Source organism: Anabrus simplex, chromosome 14, assembly GCF_040414725.1.
Source record: "Anabrus simplex isolate iqAnaSimp1 chromosome 14, ASM4041472v1, whole genome shotgun sequence".
Lineage (NCBI taxonomy): Eukaryota > Metazoa > Arthropoda > Insecta > Orthoptera > Tettigoniidae > Anabrus > Anabrus simplex.
In genome coordinates, this window is record NC_090278.1 from 48,369,910 (window position 1) to 48,396,353 (window position 26,444).

The window sequence follows — 26,444 nt, forward strand, 5'->3', positions numbered from 1 at the left end:
TATCGTTAATAAATAAAATAAACAATATTGGCGATAACTTGCACCCTTTTAAAGTTAAAAACTTCATGATCGTTCTGTATTGAATAGAGAAATAAGAAGATGTACAATATTAGAAGGATCCACCTTTCAATACTCAGTTGTAAGTTGAACTAATGATCATTGTGTTTTGGACATTAACTGAATTGCTACGATATGAATCAATGTTAATTTTTTGCCTATGTTCAATGTATTAGTTGTTTTAAGATCTTTATATCTTGCCCTACTTTACTATTTGGCTGATGATGACACTTGTAATGTGTCGAAACCAGTCCCAATAAACAAGTTGAGACTTCTTTTTAGTTCAACTTACAACTGAGTATTGAAAGGTGGATCCTTCTAATATTGTACATCTTCTTAACTTGCACCCTTGTTTTAAACCCACCCTGGACTCTAAGGGTCTACTCAGTCTCTCATCTCCCAATTTTACACAAAACCTGACAACCCTATATATTCCCTCTACTGCCCTCAACATCTTGTCTGAAATCCCCAGCCTACCTGATTTCTCTAATAGGGCCTCTCTATTCACCTTATCAAACGCTTTCTCAAAATCTATTGCTGCCACATAAACCGTACTTCTAGCCATACTCTTGTACTTTTCTAAAACAGTCTTCACTATCATTATATTACCCACTGTTCTCTTCTTTTTCCTAAATCCCCCTTGAAAATCTGTCAATATTTCATTTTCTTCCGCCCACCCGCTTAATCTGTTCGCTAACACCAGTGTATATTTTACTTAAGGAGTCTAACAGAGATATTCCTCTATAATTGTTCACACTGTTCCTACTACCCTTACCTTTATATATTGGACATACAATTCCTATTTCCCATTCCTTCGGGTACTTACCTCCCTCATAGATCTTATTAAATAATTTAACTATGCCCTCTATCATAGTCTCATTTTTGCTAATTTCTTTCCAAAACTTGTTATTTATCCCATTACATCCCCCGGCCGACTTTCCTCTAACTCTGCTTATCACTCTCAGGATTTCCTCCCTTGTAATTTCCTTGTCCAGTTCATAAATTGCCACTCTCCTATTCCTCCAAATTACTTCATCCCCCGCCCTTCTCCATCTTTCTTCCCCCTTCTCCCCCAGTAATTCATCAAAGTACCTCACCCATTGAACTTCCTCAATACTCGCTCTCTCTATATTCCTTCCACCTTTAATTATTTTATTAATCTTATCCCATACTCTCTCCAAGTTGTTAGACTTACAATCCGTATTTATGGTTTCAATTTGTTCCTATAACCACGCCTTTTTTACCTCACAAATTTTCTTTTTATACTCCTTCCTCAAATTGCAGAAAATCTCCCTTTCTTGGCCCCCACCTTTCTTTCTGTATTTTCCTAACGCGCCCAGCACTTTTCTCCGCATTTCTTCACACTCTCTGTTAAACCAGGCTTCTCCCGCTTTCTTATTTCTCTTTCCACATTCCGCCTTCTGCACTATCATCTTTATAGGATGTAGCAGCAATTCCAAGGCTTTATCAATATTATTCTCTTCTAACGCACCTTCCCACCCATATTTCAGAAGTTGTACTTCCTCTTTTACTACCCTATTCCAAACCCTTCCTACTTCCTCCGTCCATTTATACTTATTATATCTACTCCCGTGTTTATCCTTCGTCTCAGCTTTCTTCCTTGTACCCTTCTCTTCCCCTCTTCTCAACATAACCCACACTGGGAAATGGTGTGATTTAATCCAGTCTCCTACTTCCATTCTTACAATATCCTCAGTCACTCCTTCCGAACTTAAGATCATATCTATCACACTACCACCCTTCTCAGTAACATATGTCAATTTCCCCTTACTGTCACCCTCCATCCATCCATTCAGGATAAACAAATTCCCCACAGCGCACATCTCTAGGAGCTTTTCCCCATAACTGTTTATAATTTTATCCTCACTCCTTCTACTCTTCCACATACACAATCCATCCTCCCTACTATATACTGGGCTCTGTTCCCCTATTCTCGCATTCCAATCCCCGAATAACAACATATCCTCTTCTGGAAACTTTCCTCTTATCCTACTAATGTCCACCAATAACTCTTCAAAAAAATATTTGTTCGCATATGCTGAACTACTAGGATGGCAGTAAATGAAAGCTAGATTTATTATCTTCCCCTTTCCCTCAACCCCTCCCATATTCAATCTCAACCATATAGTTTCTTTCATATCCGTCTCTATATCCTCTACCAGATCACTAATTTCTTCCCTTATTAAAACTATCATCCCTCTTGGGGAGCGCCCCTTATTCCTCTCCTTTCTTCTATATTTATATTTTATCACAAACCCCTTCCATGAAATCTCCCTCCCTGTATCCAGCCACGTCTCCAAGAGTGCCATAACATCGAAACTTTCTATTACTTCCCGGACTTTCTTATTCCCTAATTTATTCATTACTCCCTCAATATTCACACATCCTATTTTCCAACAAAGTTATAACTTTCCCTCCCTCCCTTCTAAGTCTCCCCGTCTATTCTTGCTCCTTGTATTTATTCCCCAGATGTCTTTTAAACTCTTACTTCTTCCTTTACTCATAATTGCTTTACCTTCCTACTTGTCAGTCTTCTCGGAACCTTTGTTGCTCACTACACCACTACACTCTGCACTCACAGTTTCTTGCTGCTCACTCTCCCTGCCCCCTTCACTCGCTTGCTCTTCTATCTCCACATGGCACTGTCCGTCCCCTGTTCCTTCCTTGTCGGTGTTCATACACTCACTTCCACTTAGCACCTCTCCCTGTCTCTCTTCGCACTTTTCACTAATACTTTCGATAATTACACTTCTAGCATCCTCCTCTTCTCCATTTTCAATATCTTTCACTTGCCTAATATCTTTCACTTGTCTATCTTCCCCACTATTCTCCACACTTCTCTTTGCCTCTTCGTCTTGTTTCATCCTCATTTCTAGGTCCATCAGTCTATCCACCGACCAGATTTTACTCCAGTTGTTGCCTGACACCACTAGTTCCTGTCCTCTGATGATTGCTCTCAACCCCTGCTGCCTGGCTCGTATCCTATGTTTTCTAAGGATTCTTTCGTTCTTCCTCGCTTCAGTTCCCATGTCCCTCTTTATCCATATTTTTTCCCTCCGCAAGTTATCTGCATTACCAACCACTATATCAGCCATCAATGTGGAAAATAGTTGCACTTTGATAGGCCTATTACCTCTAAATCTTCCCACACTCTGCACATCATCTATGTCCACTTGACTGAAATTTATTTTCATTTTCCTTTGAATTAGGTCTTATCTTCCTTCTTCTCCTCTTGCACACCGTATATAAATAGGCATTTATTTCTACGATTTCGAGTGTTAGTAAGTACTTCGGCTTTCAGTTTCGCCATCTCTTCTTCTAATCGCCCTATTTTCTCTCTTAATGCTGAAACTTCTGCGCCATTTTTCCTCACCTGCGAAGCTGTGTCTTCTGCCTTTTCTTGGAACCACCCCTTCATTTTTTCAAACTCCCTCGTTTGTTCCCGGATCATGTTTTTGATTTGCTCAAAGGGACAGGCCTCCGCGACCACCTCCTTTACGATTTTTCTAATTGCTTCCATGTCCTCCCAGCTCATATTTCCCCTGGAAGTCGGACCTGGGTTCAGTTCTACCCCACCAATCCAAAGCAATATCATAATCACCGCCGCAGATAGCATTAATTCTCCTATTTTTTCCAATTCTATTTTACATCCTCTTGTCTTCACTTCTTCTTTCTTCTTTCTTTCCTCCTATCCTCCTATGCTCGCCCTGTACTGCTCCACACCAATCATTGCCTGTAAGCACCTCACTGCCTTCCTGAATTCCGCACTTACACTGCCTTCTCCCACTCCAGGGACCCTCCACTCAATACTTCCGCACTCACCAGTGGCTCAAGCTGAACTGAGACGTCATTATTTAGAAATTATCAGAAAAATTATCCACACTGTCACACAGTCTGTATCCGCCAAGACACTAATACTGCGGATATCTGCGGATAAATTCATGCAGGGCTTTAACCATATGAAAAGTGCAGTCTTTTGCAGTTATATCCCACTTACAGCATTCAAGTATTGTGAATACTGCACAAGTTTTGCTGTGTTCTTTATGACTATGTAAACTATGAAAAGTAATTTCAATATATTTGTTTGTTTATTAATGCCAAGCACAGATTATGAAAGTGATACAAGCTACACATAAACTAATTTATGCTGCCTACTAAATAATTCATGAAGTAGTGTTTTTTGGTGTGGTAAATTGTATCCCTTATCAACATTTTCATTACAAAGCCGTCACCTACATTTTGAAAAGTTGTATTCAAAATGACATGATGTAGGCCCACTTCAAAATTATTTTCGAAAAACCTGCAAACACACGATCAGTACCCTTCTAATTAATCCATTTTGCTATCCGAGTTGTTCATATCACCTTCCTATTTCATCTTCTCTTAGCATGTACGATGCCCACAATTGTAAGTGACACATCACATTCTGCACCACATTCTTGATTCATGAAAAATATAACAAACTAGCATCTAGCAATATAAATGTTACTAACTATTCCCACAAATTATTATTAATACAACTTCACCCACGAGGAGGCTGCCACAAGGACAACGTATGACAACTACACAGTATTTTGTCTGTTAAGTTATCGGTGAGTTTGCTAGTATGCCAAATAGAAATAACCATCACAAGGCTCAGGAATAAGTTTGGAATGTGGCATGATGTATGGTTCTTCAAATATTATATAGATGATTGCAGAGTATGGTTACTGAAGCTCGTATTGCGGCGATAGCGATGTTGTGAAGTTGTCTCCGGGTGAGACCGAGAATCCCATAGCTGTACAAGAAATTTAGGGATCATACCTCGAGTTCCGATCATGAGTCCATGGATGGAGATATTATCTAGGTGATATTTGTCTTTATAGTAGTTCAAGGTTGGCTGGTAAATCAACTCCTTCTCAGAGTCCACCTCTTCGGCCTCGCCAATGTGCGACTCTAAGCGTATTGTGGGATCTAAGCTTAGTCTTGCTTGGTAGCTGGTTCATGTCAACATGCCTGTTACTCCCATCAGTTACTAGGCCAGGAACCTCTTTGTGCACTGTGAAACCGTGATCTCTCAGCGAGTTTGCGATCATGTGTCGTATTGAATGATGGCGGGAATGGGCAAGAGTTTTGTGCTCTCTGTGGCAATGCCAACAGAGGATATTGTCCTGGGACCTTCACGGCACGGAGCGAATGGCGAACACATTCGCTGTCTTCTTGATGACCTCGCTCCATTCCGCACAAAACTGTGTGTGAATTATAAATTAATCTTATTCTCAAGCCCATAGAAACAACGGGCTTGCACAATTCTGAAAGAATGAAAGCACATAGCATTTACTATTTTTTCCATTTCTCCTGAATCCCAGGAAGTGTGACACCAGATATCACACACTCAAACATTACTAAAGAATCTCCTAGCATTTACTATTTTTTCCATTTCTCCTGAATCCCAGGAAGTGTGACACCAGATATCACACACTCAAACATTACTAAAGAATCTCCTAAAGGTATATAACAAATTTCAGGTTTTTAAATTAAGTACCTTAAAAACAATGATCAAAAATACTCAGGGATGTACAGTGTCAGTTTGAAACAGTTTGGCAAATAAATGGCTGGGTTAGGCAGTAGCTAGTAGCAAACATGTTAAAAACAAAAGGATATAAGGACATTTTGACCAGCTGTGCATTTTCTTAAGGTGGAGGAATGTTTGGAGAAGATCACTGTGTATGTCAGCACGATAATGGTCCCTGTCAATAACTGGGGTCCATTCATGAGTGGTTTGTGGAGAAGATCCCAGAATTTCCACTAAAAGGATTTGGTTTGCAATTGTGTAAAGTCTGTGTCAACCTCATCACAGCCACTTTCATCTGACGTTTATACTGAACTAGAAATTGAACTACAAAAGTCACAAAATTTTCAAAAGTGTTAAATATGATGGGAGAAAGGCATATAGGACATGTGTTATGAATTCAAATGAAATTTGACATTTTGGCTCCATATACAAATTTTTAGGTTTACTTGCAAAATTTATTGCAACTACAGAAATAATCATGCATTAAACCATTATCTGACTTTCGTTAAAACCTTTCCAAGGCATGGGTGTGTAACATCTGTTGTATGGACACCATCCTACACCTAATTTAATTCTTCTAAAATCTTCAATCATTATCTATATATATAAAATAACTTGTCCTGACTGACTGACTGACTGATTCATCATCGCAGAGCCAAAACTACTGGACGTAAAGAAATGAAATTTTGGGGATATATTCATATTAAGATGTAGGTGCTCGCTAAGAGAGGATTTTTGGATATTCCTTTGCTAAGGGGGTGAAAAGAGGGGTGAAATTTTAAAATGAGTGTGTCTATATCTCGAAAGTTTAAAAGTTTACAGATGTAAAAATTGGTATTTAGAATCTTCTTTAAAAATAAGGAAACACGTATTTTTTTGTTTTCAGAAAATCCCAATAGGAGGGGTGAAAAGGGGGTGAAAATGGGGAAAATGGGTTGAATGTCCTTAATCAGGATACCAGTACTTACATCTCAGAAAATGAAGATATTACAGACCTGAAAATTGGTACTTTTGATCTCTTTTAAAAATAAACACGTATTTTTTTGTTTTTGGAAAATCCAATTAATGGGAGGGTGAAAAGGGGGTGAATTTTTAAAATGAGTGAATCTATATCTCCAAACTTTTAAAGTTTGCAGATGTAAAAATTGGTATTTAGAATCTTCATTAAACATAAAGAAACACGTATTTTTTTGTTTTCGGAAAATCGCAATAGGAGGGGTGAAAAGGGGTGAAAAAGTGGTTGAATGCCTTTGATGAGGCTACTTATATTTCAGAAACTGAAGATATTACAGACCTGAAAATTGGTGTTTGGGATCTCCTTTAAAAATAAAGAAACACGTATTTTTTTTGTTTTTGGAAAATCCAATTAATGGGGGAGGGGGGGTGAAAAGGGGGTGATTCTTTTAAATGAGTGTATCTATATCTCAAAACTGTTACAGTTTATAGATGTAAAAATTGGTATTTAGAATCTCCTTTAAAAATAAAGAAACATGTATTCTTTTGTTTTTGGAAAATCCCAATAGGAAGGGTGTAAAAGGGTGAATAATGGGTTGAATGCCTTTAATGAGGCTACTTATATTTTAGAACCTGAAGATATTACAGACCTGAAAATTGGTATTTGGGATCTACTTTAAATGTAAAGAAACACGTATTTTTTTGTTTTTGGAAAATCCAAATATTGAGAGGTGAAAAGGGGGGTGATTTTTAAAAATGAATGTGTCTACATCTTAAAACTTTAAAATTTACAGATGTAAAAATTGGTAGTTAGAATCTCCTCTAAAAATAAAGGAACACGTATTTTTTTGTGAAAAATGGGTTGAATGCCTTTAATGAGGATACATATATCTCAGAAACGGAAGATATTACAGAACTGAAAATTTGTATATGGGATCTCCTTTAAAAATAAAGAAACACGTATTTTTTTTAGTTTTTGGAAAATCCTATTAATGGCGGTTAAACAGAAGTGACAAATTGGGGTGAATTTTTTGAAAGAATATCTTGGAAATGTAAAATGTTACAGACGTAAAAAGTGGGTGTTTGGAATCTCCTGTAAATGTAAAGAAACACAGGTGATTTGTTTTTGGAAACTCCACTTAAAGGGAATCCAAAAGGGGTGAAATTTTAAAATGAGAATTTTTACAGTACATCTAAAAAAACTTAACATGTTACAGAAGTGAAAAATGGTATTTTTATCTCTATTAAACATAAAGAAACGTGTATTTTTAATTTTCGGAAATACCACTTGGGTGGAGGGGGGGGGGGGTGAAAGTGACTGAAAATGGTGTTGAATTCTTTTAATTAGGCTACTGATATCCTAAAAATGAAGATGTTACAGACGTGAAATTTGATATTTGCAATCTGCTTTAAAAGTAAAGAAACACGTATTCTCGGAAAATCCAATGAAGCGGGGGGAGGGGGGTGAAAGAATTGAAAAATTAATTGACTTTAATTGTATGAGAATATATACATCTAATAAAAACTAAAGTTGTTACAGACGTGAAAATTCGTATTTGGATCTCCTTTAAAAACAAAGAAAAACGCGTTTTTGGGGGGGGAACCATCTTGGGGGGCGGGAGTGTAAAGGAGTTGAATTCCTTTCATGAGGACACATAAATCAAAAAGTGAAGAAGTTAGAGTCGTGATAATTGGTATTTAGAAGATCCTTCACTATTAAAGAAATACGTATTTTTTTCGGGAAAATTCACTTGGGGGGGGGAGTAGTTTGAAATGAAGTGACAAAAGTAAATTATATTTATGAGGATACTTATATCTCAAAACTGAAGGTAATAGACGTGAACATTGGTGTTTGGAATCTCCCTTAAACATAAAGAAACACGCCTTCTTTTAATTTGGGGGGGGGGGGGGGGGGTTGGCAGTAAAAACTAACGGCGGTGGGGTGTAAAAGGAGGTGAGACCAATTGATTTTACTGTTCTTAATGTACTTATAAGGATCCTCCGTTGCTCAGGCAGCAGCGCGCCGGCCTCATAGCTGGGTTCCGTGGATCAAATCCCGGTCACTCCAGGTGACATTCGTGCTGGACCGCGCTGGAAACGGCTTCTGGACGGGTAATGACTAACAATGCATACCGGCCGCGGGTTCAGTGCCGCCAAGGCACCCAATATGACACCACACCGGATCTCCTGAAGGATTTTATCCAGATTAAAAATGATTATAGGAAAATACGGTATGGCAAAGATTTACGGACCCAACTGACCAGGAAGAATAACTGAGCCTAGCCCGGGAAGTACGAAATCGATTGCTGGAAAGGAAGATTGAAAAGTGGGAGGAAACATGCCGTAATCTAATAGAAAACGAGTCAGATCGGGAATTTTGGTGGATTCTCGCTGAAAACGTGTCAGATCGCGAATTTCGGCGGATTATATATCTAAAACAATAAGCATTCAATTATAAATTTCAGTATAATACCGTAGCGAAGCACGGGTACCTTGCTAGTATTAATACATTTTTATTATCCTTTATTTAATTCTAAGTACGACTATACCCTGTAAATATGTATTGTAAATTTGTATAACCTCAAATATGTACTGTGAATACGTCTAACCTCAAAATCTGTGTAGTTGAAAACTGTAGAAAACTCTGTAATATCCATATATTGGGTATAATAACTCTGTTACTGTGGAGACAGTTTACTGCAAGTGTGGTACTAAGCAGACTAACGAGCATCTCCTACTGTGTCTTTCTTCTCAAGCCACTTGTACCATTAAAGACCTAATGAGGGCTACTCCAAATGCACTTGTCGTGGCCAATTTTTGGTCAACCAATGTTTAAAATCTCCTCTGTTTAATTTTTGTCTCGTTTACTTTGTACTTCTGACATGATAAATAAATAAATAAATAAATAAATATTGGGTATAATCCATTATCATTCTGATATGTATGGACGGTTCTGGAAACTTACTGTAATGTTTCCTTATCCAGATACATGTAAAAACATAACGAATTTAGTAGATTTTGTCACTGTGGTTGTAGCAGAATATTTGCGTTTGATCTACTCCAATCGAGAGGCTGGTCGATCGATTGTTTCTTGTATGTTGGATGCATTTCATTTAGAGTGTTGCAAGAACATTTCCATAAGTCAATATTTCTAGCCTGTTTGTCGAACGGTATATATATCGAGCCGACAAGCTGAGAGGCCAGAGCGAGTGTTACAGTGAGCTGAAGATTTGGTTGATATCTGTACTTGTCAAAATCAACTTGAGTGAGTGAGAGGTTAGTCAGTCTTGCCTTGTGATGGTACAGTGAATAATCAGTGTGTGGACTGTTGATATCTATACTTGTTAGAATCAGCAGCAAATTGCTTCAGTGTGTTTTCCATAATAGTGTTGTAGTGTTGTGTATAATTGTGTATAACTGTGTAGTCATTAAGCAAACTGAGAGGGGATTGTGTGTTTTAAGGAACAGATTCAGTGACAAAGCAGTCAAGAAGTTGACGTACCTCATGTGATATACTTATTTACACAAATAAAATCGCATTGAGAACGATATATCGGTGAAGATCCGAAGATATACGGAAATACCTGAATGTGCAGGTGTTTTTATTCATTCTGTGATTCCTACATGAAGTTCGTATCTTAATGACCAAGGCGTGAGCGCGTAACACATTGTTGTTGGTTTGTTAATCCTGCGATTCTTACTTGAAGCATTGCATCATGGGGTGGCTTGTTTTCAGGTGCTCATCAACCATTTGTGCATTCTCTATCAGTTCAATTCCGTTTGAGCAGCAGCAAGGAGAAGTACATACACATGCAAGTTCACCATGCCACCGAAAATGAGCTTAGATGAATGAATAAAACAGTTCTTGCAGGACGGAATGAAGATGTCTGGAGAAGTAATGCTCTGTGCCTTTTGCAATACCACGGGAAACTTCTGATGGTGTACAAAAGCACATTTCTAGTCACCACCACGTGAAAACAGCAAAGACATGCAAGCGGCCAGACAACTATGTTTGAGGCAGCTGAATGTTCAAAAGGAGCAAAGGTACATAACATTCAATTGCTATATTATTGTGAATACTGTAGCGGGTGACATAACAACGTAACAATGGTGGTACTGTTACATGGCAGAGTGGGTTAGGAATTGTGAGCGGGTTATCTGTTTGCAAAATATCTTCAAGTAGAGATTGCACGCTGCCTTCCCAGCTCAAGCAGTCACCAGGTAGAACGTGAGTGCCTATTTCTACATTGGGCAGCCCGATACATGTTAGTGAGTGTATAATGAATGTAATTTCAGCATCTTATTGTGAGTCTGTTTTGTTGCATTCTGACCAAGTATCATAACAGAGATCCGTCACTTCCATGTTAAAACTTCACTTGAAAGATTCATGTGCAGTGCACAATACAGTTGCTAAAGCGATGATATATGGAGCAAATTCACGTTAGATGCTTTTTCTATGTAGCTATTCTAAAACCACGCATTCTATATGAAATTAACACGCGAGAGGTCACGCGAAGGCTTAATATTCTATTAGCTGCTATTTTCCCTTTGCAGTGAATGCTCTGATAAAAATATAAATATGTACCCTGTTTAACTGCCTTTCAACTAGTACTAACATAATTATCAATATTTTCTCAATGTAAAAAATTAATGAAATGTTTTTGCAAAATCCGGTAAAATTACATGAGTTTTTAAAGAACGTGAGAGGTCGCGCGTGAGGAAATTGCCTCCAAGTTTGCATATGTACATTTCAATGAATGATTTGGTCACAATTCAAGATAAATCTACAGCACCACACTTCACTGAAAGCCACCGTAAACCTCATGAACTTTTTTTTTTTGCTAGTTGCTTTACATCGCACCGACACAGATAGGTCTTATGACGACGATGGGATAGGGGAGGGCTAGGAGTGGGAAGGAAGTGACCGTGGCCTTAATTAAGGTACAGCCCCAGCATTTGGCTGGTGTGAAAATGGGAAACCGCGGAAAACAATCTTCAGGGCTGCCGACAGTGAGGTTCGAACCTACTATCTCCCGAACATTGGATACTGGCTGCACTTAAGCGACTGCAGCTTTCTCAAAATTTGTCAAGTGTTCAGTGATTGAAATGCCAAATTTATTCAGCCTGCGGGAACAAATTTATATTGCTGCACTCAAACTCATGAACTTTACTTAAGAAACATTCCTGGAAATGCAGTTGTGTAAGAATACACTATGCAAGGGGTCGCTCGAAGGCAATTTGCTGCGGCAGATGCGAGTGAAAGAAAACTTAAACTACTCCGGAATGCAGCAGGCAATACACTGACGATAATCAACGTCAGGCGGGAGAAAGGGAGGGGAGGGATGAAACAAGCGCCTGAAGCCCTGCAGCGACTAGAAACAAAATTATTAACAAATATTTAAAAAGTGCGGCAAATTGCCGCGGATGCAACCTCTTGCATGTTAGTGAAAAATGGTTGAAGTGAAAGCAGCATGACTAGTAATTCTCAAAAGTACGGCAATTAATGTTATTTGTTTCAAAGTGACTTGATATAGTTCAGCATATTGGCAACGATTTCCTAGTAATATTAACCTCTCACTTAAGCTGTAAGCAATAGTTATTAATCCTTTACATTCAACTGCTTTTGACTTATGACCAGTAAGTTTTATGCTTACAGAAGCATCCAACAGTATTTTAGTGCAGTTACAGGTCGCTGAAATGGCAGCTACTACTTTTAGCTAGAGTGAAATCAAGCGCCTAAAGATTCTCTGAGGTCCATCAGCAGCAATGAAATAATGCGCCCATTTTCATGTTTAAAACTATTAAACGTACCACTGGGCAATCCAAAGATCTCCTGCCATGCTCACAACTGGAGACAGAATGAGTAGTAGAACCACGATGAACAGCATGCAACAGTTTCCAAGAGCAGCAGCATAACGACTATACACATCAGCTCGCACGTGTCCACTGTAACGTAATTCTTCTTCTTCATGCACGGCATCAAAGGTCTTCTCCTCCTTCGCCGCAGAAATACTCTGGAAAAGAAATTTATCAATGGTTTATATTAGCATATGATGATCATTTTATCCACCAATTTATTAAGAAGGAAGCCATATTCTTCAGGGTTGGTTTAATTAATGTAACTTTCAAGTTTTTTTTTTTTTTTTTTTTTTTTTTTTTTTGCTAGTGGCTTTACATCACATTGACACAGATATGTCTTATGGTGACGATGAGAGAGGAAAGGCCTAGTAGTTGGAAGGAAGTGGCCGTGGCCTTAATTAAGGTACAGCCCCAGCATTTGCCTGGTGTGAAAATGGGAAACATGAAAAACGATCTTCATGGCTGCCGACAGTGGGATTCGAACCCACTATCTCCTGGATGCAAGCTCACAGTCGTGCACCCCTAACCGCATGACCAACCCGCCCGGTCTTTAAACCTTTTAGGTCTGTCGAAAACACTAGGTTCTATCAGAGAACCTGAGGCTCCTTTCACTCTACATGGTTTCGACCGCATGGCTCTTCGCCGTGGATATGTTGCTTTTACACTGCAAAGGTTTCTTGCCATGGAAGCTCAGTGCATGTCTTGATGCTAGTCATACAAGACAGTCTTGGAATGGATCGTGAACAAATTACTGCGTTATGGTTATTTCATCATTGCCAAAAGAGACAAAAACGAAATACCTGTCTTCATGTGCATCTTATCAATCAGAGGAGAGAGGAAGTGGGATTATTTTACACATTGTTTGAAGATCTTAGGAACGACCAAAATATTTTTAAAAAACTACTTCCATATGGCAATCGCTTTCTATGATGAATTACATGGTGTTGTAGTAACTATTATTATTATGCCGCACTCCATCAGGAGGAGACTAACGCCAACAAATATACAACGGAAGCAAATGATCTCTGTCTCCTATATAATTAGGCATCTTTAATAGTGAATTTAATTGCATTACTAACTAAACATACATGATCACATGTAAGCCACTTATTGGTGTATTGAAGCTCTCATTCTGTCCTTCTTCCTTTGTATGTAGGAAAACCACCACCCAAACACTATACAAGTACTCACCATTCTGCCACAGTGTAGTTTGCCAAAAAATTAATGTGAAACGTGCATAAAAACAACATAAACCAAAACTGCACATAACACGGTAACATGCATGTTTACAGTGGATCTGTAGTAATGTAAGATGGCGGTGGCTAAAAGTTTTCAGCTTCACTAGCACCAGTGCTACGAGATAGAGCACTGGCTGTCTATTTACTATATCGTCCCCACTATGGCAAACTAGTGAAAATGACAAACTGGGGAACCTGTGGTTCGAAAGTTTTGGTCTAGATTTTATTATTATAAAATGTCTACCCTCTGACAAAGTCTCGCATCTGCAGCTCCTTCTGTATGGCTAACACATAAAACCAATCATTAAATATAAAAGTTTATTTGAAATGAGTAATCAGGAGTTCTTTCAGATCTCCTAATTTTCTGACAATTTACAGATTTGTTAGTTTGATAGAGGGAGGGTGGGGGGATACTTCTGTAGTAGTACCAGACCTGTAACGCAGATCCCTACCAACAGAACAAGAAGTACCAAGGCCACCAAAGCTCAATCAAGAGAGCATCAGTCGCAAAATTCAGCTCTGGTGTCCAGATGTCCCTTTCTATCTGTACTTAACAGACCTCCAGTACCTACTACATGTACTTGATGCAACCTAATAAGATGAGAGTAAATTTATAAGGATTATTATAAAAGAGTAAAGGCGAAACAAAACAACCAGCAAACTTATGGCACTAGGAACACAAAACGTAATAAAATATGTAAATTTTGTTAACCAGTTCTACAAATTGTTATCAAATGTACAGAGTAAGTGTAAATGAATCAGCGTAATGTCTCTGCTATCCTAATTAGTACTCACTTCAGAAGACGAAATAGATAAAGTCTTCTTCCTCTGCCGCACTCCTAAGTTTCCCGACTCATCAGCAGTCGTATCTTCATTCTCCTGATGACCTAACAGCTGAGCGAAGTCCAAACCAGAACTCAATAGTTTAGTGTACGTGCCCTGCGCTGCGATTTCTCCCTGTATGAAAAGATCAGGAAAATAAAGAGTCTTAACATTTGAAGTTCCTCTAATTCTAAGAAGTATAGGCCTACAGAGAAAGACAGTCTTATCAAATCTTTTGATTTAATTTTTTCAATTTGTTTTACGATGCGCTGACACAGATAGGTCTTATGGCAACAATGGGATAGGAAAGAGCTAGGAGTGGGAAGGAAGCGGCCATAGCCTTAATCAAGGTACAGCCCCAGCATTTGTCTGGTGTGAAATTGGGGGAACCATGGAAAACCACTTTCAGGGCTGCCGACAGCAAGGTTCAAACTCCCTACTTCCCGGAGATGAGTCACAGTTACGTGCCCCTAACCATACGTCCAACTCGCCTGGTCTCTCTCTTGATTTCTGAATGGGTATATTCCAGTGGTTTTTCTATATACTATATATACGTGAATAATCACCGCATATTTTCTTCAAAATTTGGCAGCAGAAATTTAGGGTGCGGATGTTATTTGCGTCAAGGTTGTAACAGTACTCCTGACTTACAGAAATATCAAAGTTCGTATTTTTTCAGCCCATAAGCTACAACTGGCAAATTTGTTCCTGCCAAAACCAAGAAGCATGCCACGTACATATCCCGGACAAAAAGCAAAGTTTCCAGAAATCGAAAAACACAATATGCAAATATGCGACTGAAGAAATATAGTTTGGATATACGGTCACGTGTCAGTTGAAAGATATAGCAAAAGCAAGAAAGTTAACAATTACAGGCTGAATGCTACAAGCAGATGGCTTAAGCATGTTTCTGAAAGAAAACACTTCAATTTACATACGAAAACAAGGCACACTGAAGATAGAACAGTGGCTGCAATGGAGATTAGCAATCTCAAATCCCTTTCACTAAGAACAGCAATGGCATTATTCAAGCTGAAAGTTGCACCGGTAGCATCGCATGCAATTGAGATAACATGGCCATACCTTTCATACAGGAATCTGAATACTTTGGACAAAACTAAAGCCGGATACATAAAAAGAGCACTCTGCACCTCAAAGTTTTCACTAAATGAACTTGTATACCAGCTAGCAGGAGGAATATCTTCCTTCATAGAAGACCTGATGACAACTTATAATCTGACACCAACCCTAGCTACCAAAAGGTTCCTGGATGAAGAACTCCAGAAAACTGCAGAAATAGTCCCAGAATTCTTTAATACTCCTGCCAAGAACAATGATGAATGGAAATCAGCCAATTTTGAGCTACGTCACCTCTATATGAGAGGAATTCATGGCTTTCATCACAATATTTGTAACAACGAAGGTTTTCACCAGGTATCCAGCGACTGTGTTTGTGAAATCTGAGGCTAACTGTACCACCTGTTCGACTGCACGCAAAAGAACACTTCCTCTTTCTCATTATGCTAAAGGTGAAACCTCGTACTGACAGTGATAGTCTCTATTTTTTAAATCGTATGTACACATTGCGTTTAATATTAAATATTATTATAGAAAAACTAGCACGGAACAATGCCCCAATTAAGAAGAAAATATTGTGAATAGTGTGCCATGCTTCCATACAACGCAATTTGAAAGTAACAGCAAGCCAAGTAATTATGAGTCAAAGGAGGTTTCAATGTGTTGAAAGAATTATAGGAATCCTCACCAGATCATATCAATATGCATATCAGTGGAAAGTTGGTGATATTTGCTATTAATCTACATAAGAAAACATCTTGTAGTAAAACATACATTGCCTAGAATGTAGCAGAAATTTAAGTATACATTCTCTCCAGCAGAAAAAAAATTCAGACTATTTTGAACTCTTCTTCTTCTTCTTATCATTTTATGACCACATAGGATCACTTTAGTCAATCCGACGTTCAGGTCTCTTTGACGGGATTGTTTGGGCTTTGCGGTCCTCCGAGTACTTCTTCAGACGCTCCAATCTTCGTGCCCTTTCCTCAGTTGAAAATATGCGTGTTGTTGGTTTGTTTTCTGTAAGGGTAAAGCGGAGGTTTGTATTCTTGAGTTTTGTATTCAATTTGATCTTATTTGCGGTGTCTTCTGTTGTAAGGCCTATTTCCTTCCGATCCTCTCTTACTTCTCTGATCCATTTACATCCTGTTGTGGTATTTTTTGAGACGAGATTGTGTTTGAACTATATAGATAAGAAAAAGAAACAAGGATTTGGGCTGATTCATACATAGAAGAAAGGCACATATCTTTAGCTTCAAAGGTATACCCATTTCCATCTCTACAACTTTAAAAACTTAAACAAGCTAGAACAAAATGAATTTAGGCCTACAGAGGTTAATACCATGCATGGTGGTGGCAGCATGTGAAGAAAAGGAGGTCTATATGATGTATGGAGGTTGGCATCAAGGGTTAATGTTCAAGTGATTAATGATCCTAACTTCTAAATCAGGGAGTAGTTCTGGCCAGGTTATATAAATGACAGTATGCATTGATGTAACAAGTCTACTGATAGGAGCAAGAAAATGCTTCTTTTTGTTTTTTGTTGAGGAATTTCAAAAAAATTATCACATTCCATCTTCTGTACGAGATGAGATAGTCACCACAGCTCTAAAGAAGGGTTGTCAAATTCTGAATCACCATATTATTCACACCTCTAGGTGTTGTTTGAAATGTATATCATATTTTTATATTTTAATATTGTAACTGAGGACATGGATGCAATAACAGTGTTAGCAGACTTAAGCTGTTTTGAGAAACAGGAAGTCAAAGATTTTAATTTGAATAACTAAAATATAAATACAAATATAAGGTCATATGATACATAAACATAATATTTAACAATCAAATGAAAATGAAAATCTACAACCTGTTTTCCAGTCTTAGACCGGGTCAGGGATGTAATGAATGAATCAGATATAGGCTGTTATTACGATGGGGTCGCCACTCCCAAAGTGATATTAATGAATGATAGATGCTATGAAATGAGTATGGAGAGTGTTGCTGGAATGAAAGATGACAGGGAAAATCGGAGTACCCGGAGAAAAACCTGTCCCGCCTCCGCTTTGTCCAACACAAATCTCACATGGAGTGACCGAGATTTGAACCACGGTATCCAGCGGTGAGAGGCCAACGCGCTGCCGTCTGAGCCACGGAGGCCTTTAACAATCAAATGAGACATTCTAAAATTTGTACTCAAATATCTTGAATGGATACAAGGATAAAATGAGTTAAATTTTCTTCGTATACGCTGTTATTGCATGGAACTCCGAAATACTATATAAACGCAGGCTCTGAATAATTACACCAGCTGAATATGGACCAACTATGATTGGAAAGTAGGTTTGGGTGATACATTGAATTAATGGGTGATACATTGAATTAATTAACATGATTTTCATTCAGTTTAATTATTCTTTTCACTCATGCATTATTACAATTGGAATCAATTTCTGAACTTTCTGATTCACGGCTCACGCACCTTTTCATACCACTCTACATTTTCAGGTTTTAAGTACTTAGCTAAGGATAGTGTATCACCCCTCTTTTGTGCTTTCACACCTGGCTTCTGTACATTATGTCATTGTCATTGTAAATCATTGTAAGACTGAAAATTGGAAAAGTATGTCTTGGGACCCAGATACAATGCCATTTTTGTAATGAAGCCTCGCGTATTTCTGGACTGAAAATGTATACCCTTTTGCAGTAGGTACTCTTAGAAACATGTTTTATAATATTTATCTTCCTCTTCCTTTTCTTCCCTCTACACCTAGGTGTAAAACTTTCATCCACCTCCTGTTCATCAATACACACATCTGATTAATTACAATGTGGAAAACTATCATCTCCTTACCTCTAGAAGCTGTGTACAGATCTAAGACGTAGCTTGCTGGATAACATTCAAGGATTTTGAATATATTTATGCAATTAGAGCATAAGTAGACTAACGCTGTTATTGTATCCAGGTCCTCAATTACAATTTTAATGTTTAGTCCTTTAGGACTACCTTCATTGGGAGGCAGTTTTGGATTTTTTTTTTAAACTTTCGTATCTGAGCACGATTTGAAGTGGGGACAAATTACAAAGGGATCCTAAACAGAGTGGAAAAGTTGATAATAATCATCATCAATGTCCCACTCCAGTCACCCGGGTGTGGTTTACAAGCCTCCTCCACTCCTTTCTGTCATTTAACTTTTCCATTGCTTCCACCTCATCCAATCCAGCTTCTGTAATGTTCTTCCAAATCTGATCCATCCACTTTCTTCTCGGTCTTCCAACTGGTCTCTTTCCCTTAAATTCTATTTCCAATTCCCTTCATGTTACCCGTTCCTTTCCTATTCTTTTATTTTACATGTCCGAAACATCTCAGTCTTGCTTTCTGTATCTTCTGTACTAACGGTTCTATATTCAGTTCTTCTCTGATTTTAATATTTTGAATTCTATCTCTTCTTGTCTTTTTAACCGATGTTCTTAGAAATTTCATTTCTACTGCTTGGATCTTACTATCTTGTCTCTTATTAGTTACCAGTGTTTCTAGTTTGTATGTTACAACTGGTATGAAATACTGTTTATATAATGTTAATTTCATTCTCTTGGGATCTCATAAAAGCTCTCTGACTTGATGATAAAATGTTGTACCTTTACTTAGTCTGTTATTAATTTCAGGGTTGATTTCGTTACTTCCATTAATAATGCTACCCAGATATGTAAACTGTTCTACATTCTCTAACCATTCTCCATCTATGTTCACTTGGCTTCTCTTTTTCTCTTTTCCACAGTGCATGACTACAGTTTTTTTTTTTTTTTTTTTTTTTTTTTTTTTACTGATTACCATTCCAAACTCCTACAGATTTTCATTCCAAATGTCCAGTCTCCTTTGTACTTCCTTTCCTCTCTTTTATTATTATTATTTTCGCCATTGTAAAGTGTAAACTTTCCTCTCTTTCCCCAAATCACCAAATCATCTGCAAATACCAAAGCATTCACTTCACTACTGATACTCTGTTTTACATGTTTTATGATTTCATCCATCAATATAATAAACTAATAATAACGACAATGCACTTCCTTGCTTGAGACTTTTTTTGTGTATAAAATGTTTGTCACCACTCCCCACTTGTACACTGCTTTTACTGTCATGATACAACATTTCTATCTTGTTAATTAATGATTTTGATACATTCCTTTTCAGTAGACATTCCCATGTTTTCTCTTAACTGTATCACAAGCTTTTTTCAAATCCAAAAATACAAATTGATTTCCTTGTTCCTTTCCCGATGTTTTTCTATTATCGTTCGCACTGTAAATATCAAGTCTATTGTTGATCCTGCTGCCTGAATCATATCAGCATTTAATTTGTTTTTTCCACTTGCTTTACCTTTGATCATTGCTTTCACTGCCCTTTCAAGTTCCAACCATGTTATCGGGTTCTCTTCTTTTTCTCCATCTATAATTTCCATTTTCTTATCTCCTTCTTCCTCTGAGCAGTCATCCTCATTATAAAGTTTTTCAAAATACTTTGCCATCACCTTCTGAAGATCCTTTTTGTCATGTACTATGGATCCATCTTCTCTCTCTAATGCCTTTATTTTTTCTTGATTATTTTTTTTTTGGATTTTATTATTCTGTACAATAGTTTGATTTCCTTGACTATCTTGCTCAATTTTTTTTGGTAAACTCTCCCCAACATTTCTCCTTTTCTTCCTTGATACACCTCTTTACTTGTAGTTTCAATCTTTTGCATTCCACATGTAACCTTTCTATCTTATTCTCATCCCTCTGATATGCTTTTTTGCTTTTCCTTACCCATTTCTTTTTTCACCTTGTACATTTCTTTTATTTCCTTTTTCATTTTGTCTGAGCACCATGTCTCCTTTTCCTTAACCTTTGCTTTCGTTTTCCCACATACCTCAATTGCTGCTTCCACAAATGTCTGTCTTAAATTGTCCCACTCTTCTTCTCCACTTTGTATTTCTGTGTTAAGTTTATACAATCTTGGAATGCCATTCTTTTATCTTCCTCCTTCAATTCCCAATCCTGATCTTTGGTTTCTTCTTCAACAGTGGCAGCTCGTGCATTTAACTCTAGGGGGGGCTGCATGTATAATTACTGAATTTTACCTTATTTATAGATGAGCTGCATTCGGCAAGACTTGTAGGCTGAAAATATATTGATAACCTTCTCATTGAAATTTGGTATATTTCTCATCAAAGTACTGTAGTTTCCATTGACAGCATTGCCAGAGCTCTCAGTCTTTCTTCACACATAGTGCTGTGGAGGTACGTTTATATCCTCCTCATGGCTGAGAAACACCTTTCTGGTTCACTCGTGGCAGTTGGCAGAGTTGCTGCAATGCGAAGAAGTTTCACTACTTCTGAAAGTGATGACTGAAGATTGTTCGAGATGTTGAACTGAAGCTGCTGGATAGCACCAGGCAGTGATCTGAATTCTTCTCTGGAGTATAAAACAGACAGTTCAGTTTGTAGTTTTTCTTTGTCAAAAGTAGGAAAAAGTCGTACACAGTCATTTAGCTCTTTCCCTGGAAAATCTGATATAAAGGAAGAATAATTTGATGGCATCACCAGAGTTGACACTTGGAGATGATTTGTAAATTGAAAGCAGCTATTTGCCTGGGTTATGATGATATCACAGACTTCCTTGGTCGCAGACAATGTTGTCGCCGTTTCCTGAACATGCCGTCGTTTGTTTACATTTCCGGTTTCAGAATTTTCGTAGGAGTCCAGCATTGCATTGTTCACATCATTAACAGTCTTAACAAAGTTTGAAACATGGCAACAAATTTTTGCTACATCTGCCTGCCGATTTTGAAGTTGATTGTATAAAATATCAACATGAGGCATGATTTGATGAAAGAATTTTAGCCTGAAGTTGAACTCTTCATCCTGAAGGTACTTGTACAAAGCCGATGCTTCTCTGATTGTGATGTCACTTGAACATTCAGATTCCATCAGTAGTTCAAAGCAATCTGTTAAATCATCTTTTTCTTGAATACAGTATCGACTGTTCTCGATTAAAAATTCCATCTCGTGGCTCTAGCAACAGGTATCCGTTTAGCCACATAAGAATCTAAAACAGACACTCTTTAGGATGATCGGGAAAAGAATGCCGGTATTGAAGACAAATTTGCAAAAAATATTCTTGCTTTCGTGTTTTGCTTAGCAGCTCTCTCCATTATCAAATTAAGTTGATGTGCAAAGCAATGTATAAAATGGGCGTTCGGGTACACTTCCTTAACTCTCGTCTGCACGCCACTGACAGCACCACCCATAACAGACGCGCCATCGTACGTCTGGGCAATGAGTTTATTCTTCTTATCTTCCAGAATAACACCAAGCTGGGAAAGAATACATTCTGAAATAGCCTATGCATTTTAACCAGAAGGATTAAAAATCCCCAAAACCGTTCTGCAGCATTACCTTGCGAATAACAGTACGTTAGCACAAGAACAAGCTGAAATCCATCCGACACATCCATCGTCTCGTCAGCCATGATTGCTAAAACTTCAGACTCTGATACCTGTTGCAAAATAGCCTCTCTGCATACCTCCAGCGTACAATGTAACAGTTCTTCCTGGATCATTTTCGATGTCCCTTTGAAACTCAAAGCACTTTCTAGATGTGACTTAAAAACAGAGTCTAGTTCACTTGTGTATTTAATTAAATTCAGAAATATGCCAGGATTCTCGGAGTCTGGCCTCTCGTCATGTCCTCTCAACGCCAGTTTGTCTGACCCACAAAACTTAATACAGTTTATTATTGTGGGTAGTACTTGCCAATTTTTACCTACTTCATTGTTATGACGCTGTACAGATTCCTCATAGTCCTTACTTAAACACTGGCGCACATCTACAGAACCTAGATGATATAAGTCTAGCAAACTGTTCACATGTTTTTCTGATTTTTCATGTTTCTTTATTTTATCACTAACTCTCTTCAGATCACGAACTCCTGCATCAACCCATGCACTGTTTGCTCCTTCACTGGCGCTTCCAAAAATAAGGCACGGGAAATAAAAAAGTGCTTTTTAACTTCGCACCCAGACAACCATTCATGTTTACTATATACATCTGGATTGAAAATTCTTGTGTACTCTTTGTCACGGTTCTATTTTCTGTTTTGGGGAGATCTTCCTCGAGCTTTAATATCACACTTTCCATTTAGGGTTGAACTGTTAAGTTAGATAGTTTTTAAAAACTGCACTGAGTTAACAATACTCATGTTGTTGTTAGAACTTCTACTATCGCGATCGGTGGACAACAAATAAGACACACTGGTCTGCAGTGCATGCAGACCGCTAGAGCAGGGTTGGCGGGCGCCTTATAGTGCACACGGAGGCGGAAGCAGATTCAAAGCCTTATGGCCAGATAACAGAGCCATGTCCTGGCAGTCCCAAGAGAGGGAAGTGGAATCATATGACATTATCATGTGAAGAGAAGCGTTCAATTATTGCGCTATTCCGGAGTTGAAAATCAAGTGTTAAAGGAACTCGGAGAATGAACTGGCAATATTTTTGTATTGAATATGTAATATTGCTTCGTGTAAGTTACGTGTGAAGAACAGGTGGGAGGAGCTGGAGTCCTGCAGACCACCCACTAAATCCGCCACTGTTCTTCAATACAGTTTTAGGGATTTTTACTTGTTTTAATTCCACAATTAGTAATTTATGATCACCTTCCATACTTTCTTTGAGGATTATAGATAGATAGATAGATAGATAGATAGATAAAGCCTTTATTTTCTGTGGCGAAGTTAGGGCTCTTGGCCCTTTCTTACACTTCTTATCTTCGTATTCATGACGTATCTTCCCCATTCTCGGTCTGTTATTATAAAATTGATGAGTGTTCCATATTGTCCATCCTAACTATATCGGCTGATCATCATCATCATCATCATATTATTATTATTATTATTATTATTATTATTATTATTATTAACAAATACATTGCAAATGGGAAATATCCTGGTGGCAATGGTCACTTACAGTAATGCAATAATAAACATAATTACCCAACAACAACAAAACAAACAAACAGGCAAACAACAAGAGTACAACAAGCAAATAAATGGAAAAAAAATATTACAAGAATTTGTACTAGTTTAACATTCTAAATCCAGCATCATCATATACAAATTCACACCCAGCTTAAGTATTTACAGTGCTTAACACTATGGCTTACAATACTATAGGTTGACCTTACTACTAACTTAACATAAGATGATGATGATGCTTGTTGTTTTAAGGGGCCTAACATCGGAGGTCATCGGCCCCTAACATTATAAGTAGGGACCTGAAAAATTAGCATCTATTTGTTTCAAAATTAGCATCTATTTACAAAGTTAAAATAACCGCATGGTATTATTAATTTTAACGATTGCAAGTTTATGAAGTGCAATTATGGTCCTTCGTTCACACACAATACAAATGCATTGATCAAATTAAAGCATTATCAGTACTTCAGCATTGCTTTTTTTCAAATTGCACCGTCCGTCTTTAACCGCTGTGTTGTAATGAGACAACACGCGCTCGCTATCTACATTGTTCGTTGGGGTCCACAACAACTCAAGACAGTATTTAGCAAATATGCTGAACTCTGTCTGAACTGCATTTAATGCAAGGTTGATATCACATTTTTCACTTTCTTTCATCTGGGTTTGAATTGCATGTTTCAGAGAAGAGTAGCTACACCAGATATCGTTTCGTGAGAGATCTGTTACTCCAAACAATTTCTCAAGCTCATCTTATTTATCAGTGTTATTAAAAATTATATTTTTTGGATACAAAGCTTGAGAAATTGACACAAAATGCTTATGGTTGGTGTCTTTAGCTTTCAATGTGGCTAGCTTGCACTGTGAAGAATGAGCAGCTTTGACAAATGTCTCTCTACATGCATCCTGCTGTTGAGGAATGAGCTTAATCAAAGCATCATTAGTTGCCAGAGAAAAATTCCCCTCACAAATGAAGGTGAAACTGGTGTCAAGGTTATGCAGTTTGGGGCAAGGGAGATGAGAGGTAGGATACAGAGTTCAGTGAGGAGGTCAACCAATCCAGCTGCATGATCTGTGACAAAAACCATGTGGGAGTGAAGCCTGTTCACTTCTCGGTCACTCGATCAGTCAGGTACTTAATACCACAGTTGTTGATGTCTTTCATGTCAGACATCTTGAAAAAAATGTAACTACATCAGTAAAGTAAGCCTGAAACCAGCTATTCCATCGGGTTATGACAGGTGCAGGAAGAAGCTTTGCTTCCTTTGAAGCACCATACTGTGATGTTAAAAATTGTAAATAATTATATTTTCACTTTCTTGTGTTCAAAAATGCAGACTTTACCATCGCAACCACATGATTTAAATTGGTCATCACTGCGACCCAACTATTGTCAACCAAGCTGATCTTATGTGCCCAGCACTGTACATGCATTAAATGATCCCCTATGACCACATTTAATGTTTCATAACACCGGGTCATGTACGGGGCACTGTCACTAACAAACACTTTAATTGCATCATATGGTACACTATAACTGCGCAGGGCTTCTAAAACAGCACGAGAGCAAATTGTAGCGTTTCCTGCATCAAGATAGTTCACAGAAACAACGTGTAGCTCTCTTTTCGATCCAGCTGGGACTCTGAATATGATGATAAAAACACAACGGCCCATTATATCTGTAGTTTCATCACAGAGTATGTTGATGTTCTTCCCCATTAGAGCCTCTGCTGTTCTTTTGTGGTGGTCAGATGCAACTTCTAGAAAGGAAGAAAGACCTCAAATTATAACAAAATAATTTGAAATTACTGGATCAGTTGGGTGCGGGTAAGATATTTTGACATGGAAATCGCACTCAAATTCGATATCCTTCAATTTTGCGCGTGGTTTCGATGTCGTAATACCTAAACCGTACCCGATCAATGAAATTGAAACTTCACCGGTAAATGTACTACTTCATACCGAGCTCGATAGCTGCAGTCGCTTAAGTGTGGCCAGTATCCAGTAATCGGGAGATAGTGGGTTCGAGTCCCACTGTCGGCAGCCCTGAAGATGGTTTTCCGTGGTTTCCCATTTTCACACCAGGCAAATGCCGGGGCTGTACCTTAATTAAGGCCACGGCCACTTCCTTCCAATTCTCAGGACTTTCCTATCCCATCGTCGCCATAAAACCTACCTGTGTCGGTGCGACGTAAAGCAAATAGCAAAAAAAAAAGTACTTCACGTAGAGTTCTCACACATGGCAGCTCTTCATTTGAAAACTCAGTAATCCAAGCTCTTAGCTCTTTACTTTCCAGCTTTTCTAGAGGTATATTTGCTTTGGCCAATACTTCAACTGTGCGTTTCGAGAAGTTATCTCTGGAAAGTTTTCGTCTTTTACAACTATCTAACTGTGTAAGCACAGAAGATTGCTTTCTTTGAGACGTACTAGCAGCAGGGGTTGAACTTTTGTTATCGCGTCGCTTACCCACGTGTTTTTCAGACTTAACATGTTTCACAATGCTGTCCTTTTTTCCCCACCCAACTCGGCAATTACAATACTTGCAAAACACTGTCGCTGAATCTGTGGCATATTAACCATTCTTTGCATACTGCTGAGCCCTACCTTGCGCAGTTTTTGTCGCGCGCCCCATAACCTAAACGATCGCTCGACTTTCTACTCTTCACTAGTTTCAATTTTGAACAGGAAATCAACGCTGTGTCTATCTCGTTATTTCCGTGACACTCGATTTACATTTCGATAATAATCGATACCGATCTTATTCCCCTTGCTATTCCCATTGTAAATATCGATTAAAGTCAGCAAGCAGCAATCGACCGGCTACTTTTCGTAATCGATCGGAACAGTCGAAACATTTA

At 38.2% G+C, this 26,444-nt stretch overlaps 1 protein-coding gene across 4 annotated transcripts in view; it reads right to left on the minus strand.

Moving 5' to 3' along the window:
• The window catches only part of LOC136885551 (ATP-binding cassette subfamily C member 4), a 403,879-nt gene that overhangs the window by 99,794 nt on the left and 277,641 nt on the right, over positions 1 to 26,444 (minus strand). For all 4 annotated transcript variants that reach the window (XM_067158182.2, XM_067158180.2, XM_068230366.1 and 1 more), the window contains 2 exons: positions 14,479 to 14,640; positions 12,398 to 12,600 (listed from right to left, as the gene is read on the minus strand). In XM_067158182.2, coding sequence (XP_067014283.1) covers positions 12,398 to 12,600; positions 14,479 to 14,640 — 365 coding nt within the window. The remainder of the gene's footprint in view (positions 1 to 12,397; positions 12,601 to 14,478; positions 14,641 to 26,444) is intronic.